Source organism: Pholcus phalangioides, unplaced genomic scaffold (genome assembly GCF_987345545.1).
Source record: "Pholcus phalangioides strain wild (caught in Gottingen) unplaced genomic scaffold, Ppha-v1.0 ptg000008l_1, whole genome shotgun sequence".
Lineage (NCBI taxonomy): Eukaryota > Metazoa > Arthropoda > Arachnida > Araneae > Pholcidae > Pholcus > Pholcus phalangioides.
Window position 1 is genome coordinate 46,654,095 of NW_028301601.1, and position 22,557 is coordinate 46,676,651.

General features: G+C 31.7%; 1 protein-coding gene across 1 annotated transcript in view; it reads right to left on the reverse strand.

Annotated features, from left to right (window-relative positions):
- Window positions 1-232: 232 nt before the first annotated feature.
- Window positions 233-22,557, reverse strand: part of norpA (no receptor potential A) — a 100,342-nt gene continuing 78,017 nt past the window's right edge. The window contains exons 22-29 of the mRNA XM_089234808.1: window positions 21,929-22,028; window positions 19,068-19,172; window positions 18,258-18,419; window positions 16,709-16,889; window positions 15,729-15,929; window positions 15,391-15,492; window positions 13,432-13,576; window positions 233-7,667 (exon numbers count right to left, since the gene is read on the reverse strand). Of these exons, the coding sequence (XP_089090934.1) occupies window positions 7,599-7,667; window positions 13,432-13,576; window positions 15,391-15,492; window positions 15,729-15,929; window positions 16,709-16,889; window positions 18,258-18,419; window positions 19,068-19,172; window positions 21,929-22,028 (1,065 nt within the window). The 3' untranslated portion in view covers window positions 233-7,598. The remainder of the gene's footprint in view (window positions 7,668-13,431; window positions 13,577-15,390; window positions 15,493-15,728; window positions 15,930-16,708; window positions 16,890-18,257; window positions 18,420-19,067; window positions 19,173-21,928; window positions 22,029-22,557) is intronic.

Consider the following 22,557-nt stretch of genomic DNA (forward strand, 5'->3'; position numbering starts at 1 on the left):
AATATCTCAGCGAACATGGCACTTAGAAGCATGGAATTTTGTTGGCCCAAGAAGAAACAGGGAAACAACTTTCTAATTGGAAGTTAGATGACAGGGCAGGAAAACATATAAAATTCATTATTTAATTTTATTATTAATTATTTATAAAACAGGCAGGAACATATAAAAATTCAGATGTTTTTATTTTATGACATACCACATTTTCGGTATCGAAACTCGTACAGAAGAATTCTTGAACACATTTTGAGCATTTTTTAAATTAGAATCATACCTCTATGACAAGCAGTTGATGATAAAAAGCTGAATTAAGACTTACAAGACACCCTGCATACATTACATGTAATAATTGACGCATGGGACTATTTCTGTGAACAATAAAAGTTTATTATGACTATTTTTTACTTATGCATTGCACTCACCCTTCCAAAAAAAATTCTCAACAGGTTCCAACAGCAATAAATTTACACAACATCACTTCTGTCATTCAATCTTGATACATTTTCTCAGGATGTAAAGGGATCGACCTTAACAACAAACACGCACACACACACATACAATACATTCTGAGCATAAATTTTGACCGATATTATTATCATAGTGCACAAACATTATTTGTATATATTATATATTATTTCTGCGGCAGGTTGCTTGGTACAAGCGGTCATTTTGTGAATGTATAATACAACAACTTCCTTTAAAATATAAATGTTGCAAGAGTTTCTGCACAAAAAGCTCATCGTTCCAAACAGAAAGAGGGGGGAGGGGGCGAAAAATTATTTACACGAATATTTAGAAATATTTCATAATACTATTTATGAACAGTTTTTTTTAAACATGGAAATTCAGATATTTTGATCATGATAAGTAATATTATCGCCCACACTGTATACAGACACTATGATAGATCTGAATATGACACGAATGAGAGAACATCAGCGAATTCATTTTTTTTCTTCAAAACATGAAAAAGACACATTCCCATTTCTTTTTCCCTCAACCAATGCATAAGATATTTTTGTAACGAACTTTGTTTTAAATAGAAAAAATTGAACATTATATAACTAAACATACATACTATATAATGTAGAAAAGTTTTAGTATTTTTTTTCTTTTGCTTAAAATTTATTTACAATAAAGTGGCGGAATATTTACAGCATAAATATGTATGATACATAAATAGGTAATACTTTTCCTCAGAGAGAGAGAGAGATCTAAAATACAACAAATGTATTAATTGACTTTATAAATATGTCATGGAACTTGACATTGAGCCGATGACTATTTGAGCGAAATAAATATCATACACATTTTTGATATTTTACAGTTAAAATAACATCTATTCCAATGTACAATATAGATATGCAGGGTGGTCATAAAATAACTTTGCTAATATCCAAGCCCCTAGCGGCTACTAAAAAAACCAATGAATTTGGATGAAATTTGAGACATAGGTATTCCAGAGTACGTGAAAAAAACACTGAAAACCTAGCTCTTGCGGTTACGACCAAAACGAAAAAAAAATTCGCAAAAATTTGAATGGCAAACACCCTCTTTTACCTATTACAAAATGATCAGCGTATCGCAAAAATATAAATAGTGTTGGTAGGTTGATGCTCTAGATACTCGGTGAGGGACTTCAGCAGATTTGAAGAAATTCCTCGACTGAGCGTCTAGCGCATCAACCCCTTGGTGAAATCTTTTTATCTACATAATGCGCTTGCAGGTACCATTCCAATGCCATTCATGTTTTTTTGATAAGCTGATCATTATGCAATGCAAAAAAGTTGGTGTTGCCATTTGAATTTTCAGTACCCTTACATAATTTATTGAAGGGGAAAGGGACTCAAACATCTGGAGCTTCCAGGTTCTTTCCCCTATGGCTCATATGAATTCCTCACATACAGTTGAAATGGTGGGGTTTTGGTAGACCTTGGAAACAAACTCATTTTTTCTTGATTTTCAATATTGCAGATTTACTAGAAAATCAATGTACAATGACCAGCTATAAATTTTGGCATAGGTGGATACAGGAAAAATTTATATTATTGGTATAGGCAGGAAGTGATAAATATGCTTTCTCCCCTCCACTATTGATCCTCCCACACCCTTCGAAGAGCCTGTAATCTCTTATGGCCTAGAAGTAACCATGGAATCAGTAGAACATATGCATGAGAAGTACAAGCTCACGCTAGAAACATGAAAAAAAAAAAAAAAACCAACAACCTCATAGTAATTAGGTAGTTTTTTTTAACCATATTCGAAAGAGCGAACATTTTTAGTGTATCTTTCTCGGCTAAACTTGAATGGTGTTGCTTGAGTAACATCCGGCATCCCTGACCACCTCATATTTATTTAAGTATTATTTTTTTCACAACAAGTGACATCTGCGTTTTTATGTTACATGACCACAATGAATATAAACAAGAAAGATTTCTACACAGAAAAATTCATTATTAGCAAATGGTATCCTAATCTTACAATTATAACATCACAAAATAACGTTTAATAACTCAGAATAGTTGCCAAGTTCCAGACATATTTGGTATTTACTTAATCAATGATGAAAAAAAACATACACCAAAAACAAACGAAAAATCTTTGGCTTATAAATGTAAAGCTAAAGCACCATAGATATACAAATATGATATATATATATTTAAGAAACAACAGTACTAGGTACTCCCTCTACATGTACGAATAAAATTCTTTTACAAAAAAAAATGTAACAAAAATTTCATTTTTTTCTCTTTGACTATAAATATGAAGATGCGGCTAAAACTTCTCTCGGTGTTCTCATCTATAAATACGATACAGCGATTAAAATTCGAAAATAACATCCAACTCTATAAACAACTTCAAAATTTCATGTGATCGCAAAATATATATACACTATCATCTTTTTTTTATAAACAATGTTTTGTACGGTGCAAAAAAAAAAAAAAAAAATTGTGTGACTAGCGAGTGAGAAATTGATTTATAATCCAGAGTTCAAGCAAAATATTTTTAAAAAAAACGTCACTAATACATTTATGAGAGAAATATTTTACAACTGCATTTTGTTTCAAATACATTTTCAAGCGGTATGCTAAAATCTTGTTTGCAGTTTCTAAGATTATTTCCAAGCATTTAGATGTATTCAAAGCATTTCTCATCAGAGAAGAAAATTAATATATTCATGATACCCTAACTCAGCGTTTCTCAACCTTTATCTTCCTAATTACCAGTAATACGTCTGAAGCAATTATATGGGATACTAATTTACAGTAAATATCAGTTGAGTGACCATATGTCCTGTATTTTGAGGGACTTCCTTTAAACAAAAAAATTATCCCCATTTTTAACGAAACTATTTGAAAATTTATGATCTTTACTACAATTTTGAATGAAGATAATTTTCACAACTTATAAATTATACTGTGATAATTTCATGCACCGCATTTCAAAATTCATTGCAACTTTAAATAGCCCTTCATTTCACACCCATTGTTTATTTTTTGGTAATTTCTACAGTTGGTGATTTTGCAGACTTATGACAAACATTTTGCTGACGAAATTGGAGATTTTTCACATATAAAATACAACAAAATATATTTAAAAAAAATCTCAATTTTTAATTATTTTTTTTCAATAAAATATGGTAACCCCTATTATATGATGAACATTTTTTTCCCATAAAATATTTTTTTTGTGATTTGTATCATCCCATTGTTTTTCCAGGCTTTGGAAAAGGTAGCAATAATAAGCAGATCTATAAAAAATCATGTGTTTTGGCTCTAAATAGTGATATCCTGCATTTAGGATCACTATTTTATGTACTTTTCTTCAATGAGATATGGTTACCTTTAATATGAATGTCTCATTTTTTTTTTATATGAACCCATAAAGATTTCACCAATATCAATTACAACAGAATATTATTTCATTAAATCAAAATTGAATCATCAAGTCCGTCTGCGAACCACCTGTGCTATCGTCGCAGACAATAGGTTGAGAAACGCTGCTCTAACTTACGCTTATCTATTTTGGGACGATTTCACGCCAGTGATTCTCAAAATTTTGGCATCAACAGGCTTTCTTGCTGGAGTTATAACTTATCCAATGCTCTCTTATCTTGGTGACAGAGCCGCAACTATGTTTGGTTAGTCAAAACAAGCACACTTCTTGTGCTCCTGTGTAATGATGAGGTAGCAGTTGAAGGGTCAATTTGCTACCTAAAACACGCCTGCTCTGCCTTAGTTGCAACCCCCCCTACTTGTTTTCTTGTGTATTCCCTTGATTTAGCCACCCAAAGCTCCCTCACCATTGTAGCATCATTTATTCACAGCTCCATTGACAAACCAATTAAATACCTGTGGCTTAACTGCTGTAATGATCGTTTTCCTTTTGTACCTTTGCTTTAGCGATCATTTACTCGAGAGACCCTCTTACTACAGCGATTGATTAACAGTGCCTCCCTCACCTTAGCAATAATACAAAGCAGGCAAAAAATCTAGTGAAAACTAACAAAAAATAAAAAATCAACCAATTGACATAAAAAAAGTGAGGTTTGCACCAGAATACTTATCATAGTGTTGAGTTTTTTTATCAATTAAAAACTAAGTTCAAAATTTCACCTGTAGATGGCACTGTATCATAAAAACCTGAAAATAACACATAAAAAGTGATATAAATGGCATCAGGAATTCTCTGGCCAATGGATTGACAAGATAAACTCCTGTTATAGCCAACATGGTCTCCAGATTTAACAACCCCCCGTTTCTTGTTTTGGGGGGTAAGTATGTCGAACACAAAGTTTATGTGCCACATGCAATAAAGAGAAACAAACTGAAGACAAGATTGGCGGAAGTGATCGAGACTCTTCCGCAACCAATGCTAGCAGATACATGGGTTGAAATTGAGTACCTTTTGCGCGTAGCCTGAGCTACAAAGGGTGCTTATATTGAAAAGTGATAGTTATAAGTAGAGCCCGGATTATATGCACTAAAAAAGTGGCAAAATATGCTCTAAAAATATGCAAATATGCAAAAATATGCACTTAAAAATGCAAAAATGTGCACTTAAAATGCCAAAATATGCTCTGAAAAATGCATCTTTTGTATTTCTTAATGCATATGTATTTTTCATTTACAAAAAATACCCCCTCATATATACTGTATTTATATACCGCATATGCAAATAACTCCTACACATTTTTTATTCAGGCATTAATTTTCAGGTTGGTGTAGCTGCCCAATAACAAAAATATCAGTAACAAAAGAATTTCGACACTATTTCTAAAAAAAAAATTAACACTTTGACATATCCCTAGAATAGCCTTACAATAAAACGGTTAATATTCGTAAAATACTTTATAAATATGCATTAATTCACTAAATTTCACTTGCGGAGGAAAAAACCGATGTTATGAAAATATTATGAACAATATTTATTTGAAAATTTATAAAAAAAATTGAGTGAGCTTAAATAAACCTTCAAAAATATGCACTTATACTGAAAATTCTTTGATTTTATGCATTTATATGCATTAATGCTAAAAAAGGCCAAAATATGCAAATGCATTTGCATATAATCCGGGCTCTAGTTATAAGTAACATGAATCAAAATAAATATTAATTACTCTGGTCTATAAGAAAAATACTTTTTTGAAAGATTTTAAAGTTTTGATATTATTTGATTTTTATATTATTTTCAGAGCTGATTCCAAAAATGCAATTCTTTTTTTTCCTATCATGTAAGGTTTTTCACAAAACAATTTCACATTTTGGGAGAATAACTAAAATCCAAATGTTTTGGAATTTTTATTTCATCACCTCATAAATATACATACTTCACATTTATATCTTAGCTTTGTCATTATAATGATTGGCCCTAAATTCATTACAAAACCAATATGAAATATCTTTGGCAATGATTTACTATATTTGTTATAATGCACAGTTTCAATGTGATTTGTATGCTGCTTATAGTAATACTATTGAGAATTTTAATTTGTATGTTTTTTCAAAAAGTAGAGGCAATATGACAAAACTAATGCCAGATTCGGAATTAGCATCCCAATATCATCCTAAAACCACTGAATTATCTTTGGCAATGATTTACTATACTTTTTTACAGTGCACGGTTTTAATGTAAAAATTTATGTAAATTAATGTAAAAATGTTTTAATGTAATTTGCATGATGCTTATGGTATTATTTAAAAATTTAATTTTCCACTTTATCTCAAAAACTAGATGTGACGGAATTTTTAAATTATTTTTCCAGTAATTAGCATCCAAAAACTATAAAGAACAATAATTTTTAAGAAAGCTTTTCATCGCAGACCTGCGTTATGCATTGTTAATCACATTTTAAATATGTCAAGTATTTCATAATACAGCTCCATCAGTGAGTGAAATTTTAAGCAATTTTTAAAAACTATCAAAGATAAACTCTATAAGGAGTATTTTAGTACAAACCACACATTCTTTATGTCAATTTGTTGACTTTTTATTAATTTTTAAAATGCCCCACAGACTTTTTGCCCACCTTGTATATCTATTTCTGGCCCTAATAGTCAAGCATTTGTGATGTTCTCATGGCGGTAACGATTGGGCAAATGGGATAACAAATCAGGCAAAGCCTAATTTCTGATCACTATGTCAATGATGTCTACTAAACATGACATCCTTGATGAAGAGCGACACATTCTTGAAAACTATGAAGCACATTTTGAGAAACACTGGTTTATACCATATTCACAGACTAAAATTTTTCGCATCTAAGAATGTTGATGGGCATTCAAATTCTTTAAAAACAATAATTTGTTGTTAATTAAACTCTTTTGAATGCATGTTTACCGATGTTATCGGGAAGAGAAATTTAATTAGATACGGAAAAAAATATCTTTAATTTCAGTAATATAATCATGGTGCTATTTCCTTCTCAAAAATGTTTTAAAAAAACATGTTTGAATAACAAAGAGTATGACATATATTTCATGCAATAATGAATGATATGAATGTGTTTTTTTTCTTCAAAGTGCATCCTAATATAATTCTCTTAAACCAGACTTTTCAATTGGCAGTAAAAATTATGAATGAGATGAAAGTCCGTTAAGAAACATTCATCCAATTTTTTTTCAAATGCTTGAACATAGCGTATTTTTCCCCAATATATATATATATATATAAAATTTATTTCTTTGATCGAAAAATTTCTCTTTCGGGATAGACTTGTATGTAAACATTTTTTTATTAAGCATTAAAATTGTATAAAGACTCCAATTTTTATCCCCATCTTAATATACATTTTGAAATGGGTAACAAACACGGACAGGTGCTCGGGAAGAACAACTGGAATGGCTTTGAGTTATTCAAACTTCTCATTTTTTCTTTTTGGCACATTTCGATTTGCTTTATCACTTATTCTTCCATTGCACTTATGACAATTTTACAAGAGGAAACAAAAAACCAAAAAAAAAAAGTGGGGAAAAAAAGAAGAGTTTTTCAATTACACACAAAAGAAGAGAATACTTAAAGTTTCAAAATTGGAATTATCTATGTACAAAGCAGCCACATGGTATATGTGTGAGTGTATACACAGCACTGAATTCTTCGCTTCAGACGAAACATTCAAGTTTTGCTGCAAGTTTGTATTCAGTTTCTGCATTGTTATACATCTCGATCGCCTGTGAAAATTGGAAAGAAGAATGGAAAATAATTTCATTACAAAATGTATGCACTTTAAATCACAAGCTGAGAATATCACTGATGTTGAAATTGTTTGGAAAATGTCATCCTACAGTTAAATTACTTTATTTCTGGTGATGCTAGTATAAATGGTATGAATTGAAAATATCAGATTAAGTTTCTGGGGATGTATGCAATAAGTGCTCTGTATAAAGCAGGGGTATCCAACTGTTTTTGGTTTTCTACGCTGTATTGAAAGAAGGGAGGGGGGAGAAAGAAAGCTGCATATATTGAGAGGAGAAAAAAACTATTTCAGGCTGCACTGAAAATGAATGAAATGCGAAAAGAGCATTTTGAAGTAAAATTTACCAATCTAAATGTGAAAAAACGAGCAAAGCTTCTTTTTTTTATTTGGTGGTGAAATGTACTTGAATCCTATGAAAGAAATGGTACTAATTTATTAGAAAAATATAAAAATTATTTAATTATTTTTAATTATTTTTTAAAATATATAAATTATTTTTAGAAAAATATGTAAATTTGAAAGTGCATGTTAGGCTGCAATGACTCTGGGTCACAGGTTGGACCCCCATCCCCAAGTATACAGTTTATTCAGGAAAAATGACTTGTAAGTGGAAAGAGCAGCAGCTGCACAAGTTGAATAATGGTATTGTGAAATGGCTGCCCTTAATCAGGTGTAAAAAAGCAGAAGCATGTGAAATGATGATTTGGGGAAAGGGGGATAAAAATTTGTGTATCTCCTTCCCTGCAATACAAAAAGTTTTCGTAAAATTTGTACCTTTCTTCCATTAGGCGTATGATACACATGCTACTAAAAAAAAGCTTGCTTATTTGCTACTACATAGCATGCTTACCGAGCATACATTTGCTAGGACCTAGCACAGCCAAATGCTTGCTTGTTATAGGCATATTTTTGATGTATACTTTGTTGTGTGTGTGTGCCACACTCACCACTTCATGAATAAGGATGTATAATTTTTCGTATTTAAGAATCAGATGTGGTAAATGTGCCAGTTTTTATGAATGAACAAGAAAATTTGATTTTCACCACTTTTCCCCCCAAATCTCAATAATTTACACTTTTTGAAGCCAGAATAAGTAATAATTTTGCTGAACATTTGAACTCTAGATTTTTTTTTATCAAGTACTGCACATTAATAATTACCATTGGCATTGAACTTGAAAAAAAAAATTGTGTTGTTAGTTTAGTTTACTTTTGCAAATGAATTCAGAACTTTCAATATGGGAAATATAATTGGCAACACAACTGCAAAATTTTTGATGTGGAAATTATTTGTTCCAATAAATGCAAAATTTGGATTTTTTATATGCAAAATGTATGCGTCTCTATTGATTAAGTAACACAAAATAATGTTTTCTTTTAGGGTGGGAAGCTATGTTCTTGCTCTTAAAATTTTCACAAAATAATGTGTACAATATTTTCTGATTTCATCAACTACTCCTCTACAAAAATGCACAAAATTGTTGAGCAATTTTTCTTGTACAGTCGATTTTCTGTATGCACTCAATGTGTCTATAAAAAAATAAATTTAAAAGTTTTTCATCGCCCCCCATCGATACAGAATAATAACAAAATTAATGCATCCTAGACCTGTGCAGAGTGTTCAGACTTGTTTATCTGCTTCTTTCCCTCTAACAGCATACTATCAAGCATGGAAAAATAGGCAATCAAGTGTTTTGAATACATGTGAAAATCATTTGCTTATTGGTAGCATGTGCTTGAAATTAGCATGCAGACGTGCCAACTTTTGAAATCCAGAAATTCTGAGATTCTTCCGGGGGGGGGGGGGGGGCGGGGGCACTCACAGACTTGATCAAAAAAACCTTTTTTTTCAACAATTAATACATTTCCCCCTCACCAAGGCAGGTTCTGCATTGCCCCTGAGCAGAATATAATTCCATGTCAGTCTTTCCGTGCAGAATAGAGAAATCACATCTACATACTGTTCATAAAATATATGTTTCTTTTCGTGAATGCTATCAGCGATTCTATTTTGGGAATATGAACTCTTAAAAGCCTTATATAGAAATAGAAATAGTTTATTAAGAGAAGAAAAAAATAAAACAATATATATAAATATATAAATACAGTATTCTACTCAAGGGATCGCTTGATCCGTCCAGAGTATACAAACATAAATTTTTCTGTGGTGGCAAACACTTTCATATAGGCTACTAACAAGTACTAAGCAAAATACAAGTATAGAAATAGACAAATATTTCAAAGGCCTAGGTGACACAACACTGTATACTGGGGGCCGAGAAGTACCTTCCTATTGTAGTAAAATATTAATATAATTGATAATTAATTGTTTGAAAGCTCTTAATTTATTTTCATATTTTATTTCATTTGGCAGGTTATTAAAATATAATGGAGCCAAATATATAAATTGCTTTTGGGTTAATGTTTTTTTAGGTTGTATAATATTATATTGAAAACCTCGACGGAGACGTGTGTTTGTTGGGCATTGCTTGATTTCAAACCAAGTAGGATTTTTATAAATAAACATTAGACTTCGGTATATATACAATTTTTCAATATTAAATCTATAGTCTGATTTATAATTATAGGCAGATGGTGTAGGGTTACGAGAGGAAATAATATTTATAGTTTTTTTCAGAGCACTTATTAAAACATTTAAATTGGACTCATAATCACCTCCCCAAACACATATAGCATACTGGATAAGTGAGTAGAACCAAGCAAAATAAAGTGTATGAATAAATTGAGGAGATATAATATTTTTTAAGCAATATAAACGAACATTCATGTATTTTATTTTGTTACTAAGTGCAGTTGCATGAGAGTTCCATTTCAAATTTTTGTTTATAGTGACTCCTAAATATTTATACTCTTCAGTTTCCGAGACAATCGGACAAAAACATTGGTCATCAGAACATCCCAACTCATGGCATCGAATTATAAGTGTTTCAATATTTCTATTGTATAATTGAAAATTTATGTATTTAGTTTTGTTGAGATTCAAGGTTAACTTATTATGCCTCAACCAAGTGTTAATTTTTGTTAAATCTTCTTCAGTATCAGATTTCAGCATGGTATACGTTTGTTCTGACAAAACAATAGCTGTGTCATCGGCATAGCTAATCAAATCACCATGTAGATCCAGGTTATTGATATCATTAACAAAGATTAGAAATAAAATCGGTCCAAGAACAGAACCCTGTGGGACGCCAGTTTTAATAATCCTGTATGTACCTATTGTATCATTTATTTTAACTGCTTGCATTCTATTTGACAGATAAGTTTTAAACCAGTGATAAGTGTTGCCTCTCAGACCTGAACAATATAACTTATGCATAAGAATTGGATGATCGACACTATCAAAGGCTTTTTTTAAATCTAAAAACATAGCAAGGGTTCTTTTGCTCTCGTTAATACTTTCATATACTTTTGCTGAAAATTTCAAAATTGCCATCTCAGTATTCTTATTTCCAAGAAAACCGAACTGATTGCTCGAAAAAAAATTAAATTGATTTAGAAAATTTATAATTTTGTGTTTCATTATCTTTTCCAAAGTTTTCGAAAAGACGGGCAAAATAGAGATCGGACGATAGTTTTTGAAATCATTGACATTACCTGATTTATGAATGGGTATAACAAGAGCACATTTTAATTTATCAATAAAAACTCCATTGAGAATTGAAGAGTTTATAATGTGGGTTATAAACTTCAAATGGTATTTACTGACAATTTTTAGCATTTTTGGAGTGATTCCATCATAACCAACCGCTTTATTATTCTCAAGTATGTTTATTAAATTCTTTACATTCCTTTCCTCTATCTCAGTAACAACTATAGAATTATACTGGTTTGGTACTAGAAGCTCTATTTCATCTATTAACTCAGAATCTTCAGTTATTGCAGAATTGATAAAAAATTCATTCATTTCATTCACTGTTTCAGGATTAGTATTTACTGGAAGTACTATTTTATTTATTTTTCGATTTATGATATCATTAGTAACTTTCCATTGTTTCTTGACGTCGTTACCACATTTTATAAATTTATTATAGTAAAAAGCATCCTTTGCAGCTTTTAGCTTCTTTTTTAACTGTTTGTTATAGTTTTTGTAATTATTTTCCTTATCACGATCTGAAGGATTTCGTTTAAAAACTTTATAAAGTCTTTCTTTAGTATCGACCATACATTTCAATTCATATGTAATCCATTCACTTTTCAAATTATTTCCTGTTTTGCATTTAGACTGTTTTGTCCAGAAATTACGATGCCTAAACACAATATCAAGAAATTTGTCATATAATATAATGAAGTTTTTCACCCTGCCTTTTTCTCAGTAAGACCTTTTTAAGCTAAGCAGTAAGACCTTTACCTAATTTTAGCTTTATTATAGCTTAAAGTTTTATACTTTCTTTCTGAACACGTTTAATCGGAAGAAACAATTTAAAAAAAACTCAAATTACAAAGCTGCCGATGAAAAAACATGTTTACTGCACGGCTGTTAATGGAATACAATAACGATTATACAGGAATTTCGTCAACTAAGGTCATGCCCCTGATAAATGATTGCCGATAAACGCTACAAAAACGAAGTTGCTTCTTTGCCAGTTGCTTAAATGCGGTCACAGAGACTTTTTTAAGACTGCTCGATGGAAATGACCACGGCTGTCCTCTATGGGTGTTTTTCCTAACGACGACGGTAATCATTGACGCCAAGGCAACGTGAAAGCTCGTGTAAAATCTAATTTTCTGCTAAAATCCGGAGAAATTTTAACAAATCCGGAGAGTGGGAGGAAGGATGAAAAATCCAGAGTCTCCCGCCTAAATCAAGAGAGTTGGCAGGTCTGAGCATGCTTTTGCGCTACTTAGCAGCATGTGTATACTAGCCCTTATACCAAAATAAATTTTTGGCATTTAGCCAAATGTTAAAATTGTAGGGTGCTAGGTATTGCCATACAGTGTGATGGTATTTAGATATTGGTTGGCTTCAAAAAGTGCAAGGCAATGCTCCTTCAAAGCTGCTCGTGTGCACAGTCGTATGGTGGAAGTGCTTCCAAGCATGCAAAATCCCAAAATTTACCATTGGTGATTATGACAGATTGCCTGGAAGCATGCAGAAGATACAGGTCCAGAGATTGTGTGACTCTGTCATAGAGGGTTCACATACCAAGACTTAACCCACTGAACAAAATGCTAAAGCAGTGTTTCCTCAACTGCCAGGTGTTCTTTTTAACTAAAGTGTTGTGGTGCTGCAATCGTAAATGGATACAAGCTTCTAGGAAAAAAAGAAATCATTCAAACATATTTCCCTCCTAACTCAATGATATCATACTTCTTTCACACTTAGTTTATTTTCATACAAATAGCGAAAGTAGTATGATACCCTGAATGAGGACGGAATAGTGGCTGAACAATATCTCCTTTCCCCGGAAGCACACATTTCAGTTCGTGATCGCAGCACCACATTGTCTTTAATTAGTTAGCTGTTTTCAATTAGTTAATTAATACAGTGTCAGTTAATAATCATATAAATAATGAGTAATTGATGTATCAATAAATTGTTCATTGTCTGATCTGAATTGTAATTTACCAGCTGTATCTTCGAAAAGATTGAGAACCATTATGCTAAAGCATGAAGCATAGAGTTTTGGACTTTTTAAACACGATGTGTAAATATGCGTAGATATTTTTGGGTTAAACAGTTGAATATGAAAAAACATTATTTTAAGGTTTCTACATACCTGTTCGGTTTCTTTGGACAAGTCTGCGAGTTGTTTCTCATGAACTTTCTTGAGCTTTTCTCGTTCTTTACTCTGCTTGAGTGCAGCAGATTTCCTTTCTTCAATGAACTTCTTCGTATTGTTGCTGTTCTTTTCCCTCAGTCGCCTAAGGACATGACAAATAAAGTAACCATAAACTATGAATGGAGCAAAACGGAATGTATAACATTGTACGAAAGAATTAATACAAAAAGATATTAATTAAAAAAAAAAACCCCATTGGATTGATCTTTTTCATAATGCAAAAATAGTATAAATGACACTCCTTCCTAAGTAATGAAAAAAAAAATCTATTGATTCTTACGTCATCTAAAAAAAAGCATACATAATTATAGAAAATTTGCAGAAATTCCAAAAACTTTTTACTGAAAGAAATTTCAGAAATTTTTAAAGAAATACCTTTAAAGTTAATGAAAGAAATTTATTCAGAATTATTGAAATGATTTCATAATTAATGAAAAAATAACAGGTGACTTTGCGACACTGGCTTTATTTGATATTTTGAATCTAGTACCAAGTTCGGGAGAACTTGCAATGCCACAATCGAATAGTCTGAGATATGCTGCAACTTAACAGTCACTCAACAAAGCTCTGCCTTGCTCAGTGTTACGGCCACAGCTTACTGTAGTATAGCTAACAGTTTTAACTTATTGAAACTTCACCATGTTCTGGGAATCACCTATGAAACAGTATCCCATGGCTCAAAATTAGTATTATTCTCGTTGCAGAATATATTTTTCTGAAATATTACCTACGTTCTAAATAGCTCTTGTTTTGAGGTCTATTTGCAGTGCTCCTTACTATTTCTTGCAGAAGTGATGTCTAGTGAAGTCTTTAATGAATGATTAATACAGGTAACTATTTCAATAACTAAACTTTTTGGCAATAAAATCACGCAACTAGATTGTATTAAAAATGCTTAATGTATGAGTTATGTTTGCTTAACCTAAAAACTGTTACTCTGTGGGGTGACTTTGTGACAGCAAATAAATTACTTTTTATTCTTTTTTCCAGTCAAAAAGGACATAAAATGCCAAGAAAATATGTAAGAAAGCTCTGAGCTCATTCCTACACAGGAATTGTACTCCTAAAAAGTTTGCAAAAGCCATTGATCTGGTCTTAACCAATCAATTATCTATTAGTCTCTTTGGAGAGGTAGTCCTATTTTTTTATAGGCTTGGAAAATGTACTTAAATGTAATGTCATATGGTACTTTATGGATGCAGTCAAATCTTGATAACAAAAATATGCAGCGGCCGGCAAAAAACTTTTTCAATAACAAACTTTTTTTCGAGAATCGGTTTCTTTCCATTTCATCTATAATTTGTTCACTTTTCTTTCAAATCTAAAGCTTTCAACTTTCCCTTCAAAAGTTTTGAAAAGTTCAAAACAAGTTCACTCGCAACTGGGAGAAAGCAAAATAGAGATTTTGACAAGACCAGACAGTGAAAAAAATGATTTACAACTGCAAATGACCAACTTCATTGCAATTTTTCAGCATTTATAAAAAAAAGTAGAGTAGATGGGAGAAAGGGGAAAGAATATCTTGGATGACCCATATCCCACTGGGAGAATAAATTCATTTTTTTTAAGTTCATCCCATACAAAAAAAATATGACTTAAGGAAGAAAACTTCCAATTAACGAAAAATGCTAATACTAAAATAATATTGACGGTTCTGAAGTGGAGAGAAAACTTCGACATAGACAGATATTTGACTTATTGGAATTCAAGTTATCAAGAACTGACTACATAAGGTTTTCACTCAACAATGTTTAAAGCATGCAATCTTGTTTTTTTCTTAAATATGGATGATCTCAACAATTAAAATAAAGATAAATACTGTCGAACTTTGATACATCAAAGTGCTTCCCAGAAATTTATATTATTGTGGGTTATTGAAAATTGAATTTTTTTTACCTTTCCCTTTCAGCTTTATTCCTGAGTGTCTTGTCACTGGCAACTTCCCTCGCTGTTTCTACAGATACTTTAGCTTGTTTCCCCTTCATTTCCTTATTTTCTCTGAAGATGAACCAATGGAAAAAAAATTAGATCAGTCAAAAAAAAAAAAAAAAAAAAAAATATATATATATATATATATATATGTATGTATGTATGTATAATACTCATTATAACTATCAGTTTTATGTTTTTAAAGAAAACATTCTGTTGAATTTCGATGGATTAAATATGCATTATAGGTCTAAAGACAGAGTAGACTATACGATAGAGTAAACTGCAAAGAGAGAAATCAATACCTTTCAAACTTCCCTTCAAGTTGTTTCATCTGTTGAGCTTGCGCAATTTCCATCAATTTCTGAAGAATCTCGCGTTGCTGCAGCAAATGAGTCCTTGCAAGGTCCCATTCATCTTTTCTATGCCTTTCCATCATGGTTGACCATTGCTTCATCTGATCTACAACTAAGCTTCTAATCTGAGGGTCATTCGCCACATCATCACTAAAAAGATTTTGAGAAAAATATTCTTTTAAAAATTTTTACTAAGACAAAATGGGATAAAAAAATAGAGAAATCTATATATAAATCCTGTTCTGGATTATTATGCAGTGGTTTAAATGCAGTAATTTATTTCTTCTTTAAAGTGTACATACAGTAATACCTTGACTTGCATCATTCTGCATTTATGCCATCTTGGCCTAAAAATGTTTTTTTGTAATTAGATGTATTTTGAGCAGATTCAAGCATTTGGCCTCTTTTCCTTAGACTGGGAATGTTTCGCCCATGAGATTCTCATCAAAATGACAAATAGATAAGGAAAAATGAAGAAAACTCGAACATTTACTTTTTTCTTGGAGCAGAGGTGGAGGTGTATCAACAGTAAAAACTTTACCTCAACTTACGTCATTAGTCCTAGCAGAGATATATGTAAGGAGGAGCACAGGAGGACTCGTGCCCCCAGAAGATGATCAAAAAAATTCAAAATATATTTTTTAATTTCTTTCTAAAATGACTAAGACATCGAAAGAAAATACCATTTATGATTTATATGCTACCTTAATCAATTTATGTTAATTCAAAATACTTTTTGAAGGTTGCTAACCCAAAATTCTCTGGAAGAAGTTTATTGTATCCCTCCCAAACCCGGTGTGCCCCTCCAAAGGTTAATCCTGCATACACCCATGAGTCACCCATGAATGAATTACTGGGTAAGGTGGGGACATTACTGTACTTGATTTATCTTTAGATAATTTTATGTGATAAATTTTTTATAAGCTTACTTTTTGATGGTTTTCATAGCTTTGTCTACGGAAGTGCACTGTTGCTTTTGTATAACAACCTTTTCCTTGTGATGCTTCCTCCTGAGGCTTTCCAGTTCTTTTTGCTGCTTCCTCGTTAGTTTCATGAATGCCTTCTCTACTTTCAATGATTCACTTGTGATTGGCTCAATTTTGAAATCATCTGCAATGATTGGAAGTTTATTTCATTAACATATGAAAGTTCAATTTCAGGTGATTCAATTCCAAATTAATTTTCGTTCTAATCAGGTGTAATTTAAATATACAGTGAAACCTGTATAAAACGGAAGTTCAAAAGAGCCTGGAATTATTTTCCGTTCAAGATGGGTTTCCGTTTCATACAGGGGCACATAAAAATATATGCAGTGATTTATTTCTATCATTTACAAAGCTTGTTTTGAGACATCACCCCCAACTTCTATAAACCAATGAGTGTTAAACAGAGACATGCATATAATTATTTTGAATTTTTTTCATGCTTGTTGTTTCAAATAACTGCACATTTGAAACTTCATATTTAATACGCTAATAGTTAAACTTCAAAATAAAATTCTTACACATGATTTTTTAAAGCAAAATACTGATGTTATCAGATGCCTTCAGAAGAAGGAAAACAAGTGACAAAGTTAAAATTAAATTCAAAACGATTTTGAGCAAAATATAAAAAAATATAGTTTTATAGCGATTTCAAAAATCTCCTAAAAATATCATCATAGAGGGATTTATTGTAGTAAAGGATATCTTTATATCGAGTATCGTTGTAGCAAGGTTTCACTGTATTTAAAATAAAAATTGAGAAATTTCATACCTTTTTAAAAAACAGTGATAATGAGATCAACAACCAATAACGTTTGTGAAAGAAAGATTCTACATATCTGTAACACTTAAATTTTGCTTTTTTAAACAAGCTTTTGCTAAATTTTGAATAGTAAATCTGCTTCCTCTCAAGCCAGAGCCCCAGAACCAATTCAGATAGATAGTAAGCATTCATCATTTTTGCAAGAAGTGAAAGAGTTTGTCTAACAAAATGGTGATCAAAACAACTTCTTTCTGTTGTAGCAGGTTTGTATCTACAAATGGACTAAATATGCCTTTAGTTTCCGCATTCTACAGTTTCAGTGTTAACGACGTTTCCTAATATTGAAAAACAATTAATTATTCGCTAGACTATATATTTGTTCCACTTAAGACAGGTTTCCATCTCATACAGTGTCCATCTTAGACAAGTTTCACTGTACATCATTATCAAATATACTAAACACAATTTTTATACAAGTGTGTATCCGATGTTGGAAAATGTTTCCAACAGCTTATCTACAGTAAATCTGATACCTGTCACTGCATAGATGGCTACAGAGAGAGTGATCACTACCTCCCGTGTAGTGGAAAAATTGAATTATTGGCATACGTGAGTAGTGGACATTTCTCCTCCCCATTCGCTGTACACACCTTCTGTGATCTAGTCATTCATTCAAGGAGCCAGTATCCGCTCATGTTTCATGCAAGCTATATAAGGAAGAATATATCATACCTTTTTTCTCATCCTCTTTCTTTGATACAGAGTTTGATGGTCCAAGCTGCAAATCTTTAGTCTGGATGTCTGCCTCTTCGATTCCCATTGCCCTCATCTGTGCCAAGCGTTTTTCTTGAGCCGAAAGAAATGCTCTTGGGTCCGAAAGTGCATCCATCAAATCTTTAACACACAAAACAAATAAATATAATATATCATAGCTCACTGGTTTTCAAACTTTTTGATGTAGCGACTTCCCTTACATCTGGGAAGTGCAAGTGGCTCTTAATTGCTGATTTTTTGCATGCATTTTGCTTCACACATTGGAGAATTTTTTTCAGTAAAAGAAATTTTTATTTCGTGAAACACTTCCAATCAGATATCTTTTGACATGTCACAGGCATGGATGATGTTATCGCAAATTCTTTATTTTCATAATGCATTGTTTTTCATTTAATTGGCAACTTTGTCGTTGCTAACAAACAAGGCTTCTGTGGCCAGTAGGTAATGCAAAATTCACGGTTTTTGAGATTTTAGGCACACATGATTTTAAAAGTTTGATCAGACTTTTTTTAAAGTGTTAATGAACAGTCGAAAAAAAATTAAATTTGGTTATTAAACGATGAATAAGCAAAAACAACTAATAATTGCAGTGAAAAGCAAATAAAAAAAAATCAGAACCCAAAAATTTACCCATAGAGCACTTACAGACAAGCCACAGACACACATACTTATACTATATAACATTCAATTTGTATAAAGAAAAAAAAATGAATGGCTATATAACATAGTTAATACCAAACTTTATTCAAAGAGATTAACATATCTCACCTCCTAAACCATCAGGCACATATATTTTCAGTTCTACACTGATGAAAAGCATAGCCAATGGCATATGGAAATTTCCCTCAGTTCTTAGTGATACATGACGATAGCCTATGCATAAAAAAAAATTGATTTGCTATAACTAAGATTATACAACAAAATTGCTAAACAGAAAACATATGAATATCGATGAGCGAGAAAATAGATCATTTGAACATATAATGATAAAAAAATTGTATGTAAGTTTAATTTGCTTCTGAAAGTAATTCTTATCATGAAATTGGAGAAAAAATACGTTGACAAACTTTTTCATGATATTTACGACAAAATTGGCTATATGAAGAGATATTGATGTATTGATGTTTAGGAAAGAAAAATTCATCTCTGCCCTCATGGAAACTCAAACTCTGGTCTATCCCATATTTTGAATAAACAACTCTATTTCACTTAGTAAATTGAATCTAGGTAATCAGTATTTTAGATAAAATGGACCACTAAATTATAGACTCTTGTCTGTCGAAAAATTCAAAATTTATCATCTATCACCTATACATATAAAATTGATTTTCTGTGTGCGTGTGTATGATCTCTATACAAATCTATAATTTTAGATCTATCTTTGCCAAATTTTGGATATATAATGGGACCCGACTTGAACGATAGCTACTTTAAAAGTTCGTCTGAGCAGGACAAATGCCCAAAATGGCCGAAAAACTGTCTGCAACAATGGTTTTTGGGCCTCAACAATCACTTTCGGAATGTTTACTTTGGTTACCGTGGTTCCCTAGCAATACATTTCAGACATGCATATGCCTTCATAATGGTTTGCCATTTCTTTAATGCTGCTAGCAGTATTATGCATGATAGTTCATGCCTTTGTAATGGTTTGCCACTTTTTCATCCTCTCAGTAATTGAAGAAAACCCGGGCAGCGCCAGGTATTATAGCTAGTAATTAATATTTTCTCAATTATTGTAATAAATTAATGTTTAAAAATAAAACATTGTAATATGCTTAAAAGGAAGGTTTCTCATCATTAGAGCCCGTGTTATATGCAAATGCATATGAACATATGCATTTGCATATTTTGGCTTTTTCCAGCATTAATGCATATAAATGCAGAAAATCAAAGAATTTTCAAAATAAATGCATATTTGTGAAGATTTATTGATGCTCAATCACTTTTTCATAATTTCTCCAATGAATATTGCTCATAATATTTTCCTACATCGGTTTTTTTCCTCGCAGGTGTGATTGTTTTTTTTCTTCAAATATCCACAGTTTCATTGTAACGCTATTTCTAGAGATAGCATCAAAAATGTTTAGTTCTTTTAGAAATAGCCTTGAAATTTTTTTTACCGGTATTTTGTTACCGAACAGCCACAACTATAACTAGAAATTAAAAATGCTCAAATAAAAATATTTAGAAGTTATTTGCATATGCAGTATATGCATATGTGGTGATATTTTTTTGTAAATTAATATGCACTAACAAATATAAAATATGCATTTTAAAAACATATCTGCTTTTTCTTGCATAGTGATTTTTTAACGCATATTTTCTTATTTTTGGTACATATTTTGGAATTTAATTTTTTTCAGGGTTTTTTTTAAATACAAACACAAAGGCCACATCAGGCACCTAACGAGGTGGCTGAAAAAAAATATTCAAAAAGATATGGTTGTGTGTAAAGATAGTATATATTTTGACATTTTTACGTGAATATTTGCATATTTTTAAAGCATATTTTGCCACTTTTTAAGTGTATATAATCCGGGCTCTACTCATCATGTTATTAACCAATTGTGTTTAAAATATTATCCAAAAGCATTCATTTAGGTTTTTGATGGTGGAAACCCAACCCAGTTATAACAGACTTCTATTGTATATACGAAAACATCAAAATCACTTAATCTTAAACATCAATATCTAACACAATTGACTCGTTAAAAAAAATTATAAGGATATTGGGGTAAATTGAGAAGTTATCCATTCTTAGAATATATTTATTGGGCATTGGATTATATTTTATCATGTATATATAGTCTTTAGTTTTTATTATCGTATTTTTAATTGGGTTACTGTATTTTAGAAAACATGACATCCATATTTGTTATGGCCATCTTTTTCTCAGCCACTTCATTGGGCATTTTGCCAGAGAGAGAGCATGCCTCTCTCTCTCTCTCTACATATAAACTTTGTTTATTTAAAATAAAATTGAGGTTGCTTTCAAATCCCCCCACTCAATTTACTAACACTTGCAGTGGGGTCAGACGTTTTTAGACCAGCAGGTGCTCAGCTAGAGTTCTAAGCTAGAAATTTTGATTTCAGAATCAATTAAGGAAAGGGGGGGGGGGTGCTCAGTCCCTCGACTCAAAATAATGTGGGTGTGCTCAAGCACTCACTGAATCTCTGCTCCAATACCCTTGAGTACTTGCATAAAAATCAATTAGTATACTGTAGTGTGGTGACATGCGTAATAACAAGAGTAGTTTTGATAGAAAGACAAATTAAATTTATAAGTACAGTACAGTATGACAATCACTGTCAGCTTCGACTTCATCAATGATTTCTCAAAACTAAATTCCTCTTATTGCCAGCTCATAACTGGAATATTTGCTAACAAATTCAAGCACATTTTTTTTGTTCAAAATTCAAATTTCTCAAGAGTAGAGACACCCCACCCCCAGCCCAACACCAGGTATCATTGTATCTCGGAAGAAAGGCAAGTTGACAAAGAAGGGAAAAAATGTTTTGATCAATGAAGTCAAAGAAATGAACTTTCAGTAAAGATAACCAACAAGAAATGTCAAAATCACAGGAAGAAAATGATTAACTTCAAAAGCCTTCCATGTCCTTTCACTTACCTGCTTGCAGGCCATCTAAAGGAAGAATTCTTTGACCTAACATTTTGCTGCTTTCATCAAATACAGCAATTCGAATCACAGCCAGATCTGGAAGGACTACCTATACATGGATTAAAATCTAATTATAAATATAAGAAATCCTTGCTAGTATTTGATTCACATCAAAACTATGATTAAAAGAATGAATAGAAATAATAAACCTACTAACCAATAGTAACTTGTAGGGACTCTATCAAAGCTGACAGCAGATTCAAGGCCATCAACAATAGGAGCATTGGTTTTCGAACATGCTTAGGAATGGCTTTGATTGTTGTTGTCATCAGAATATTTTTATAGTCTTTTATTTTACTGTATAATATTTTGGTAAATTAAATATATTTTACACAAGATGCCACTCCTTTTGCACCCATAATTGGGTACACCGGGTGTGATCTGAGCCGTATATATATATTTCTATACTGCTCTCGCTACCGTATATTCTCTTTTATATTTTATTCATTGTGAATCTCATTTCATGGCTCAAGAACTGACTTAATCGGGTTGGGATTAAACCACCTCGATTTTGGTAAACTGCCTTCTCAATGAGGTTCCTGCAGTTCGAATCTCAATTCACTCTCACTGGAGTGACA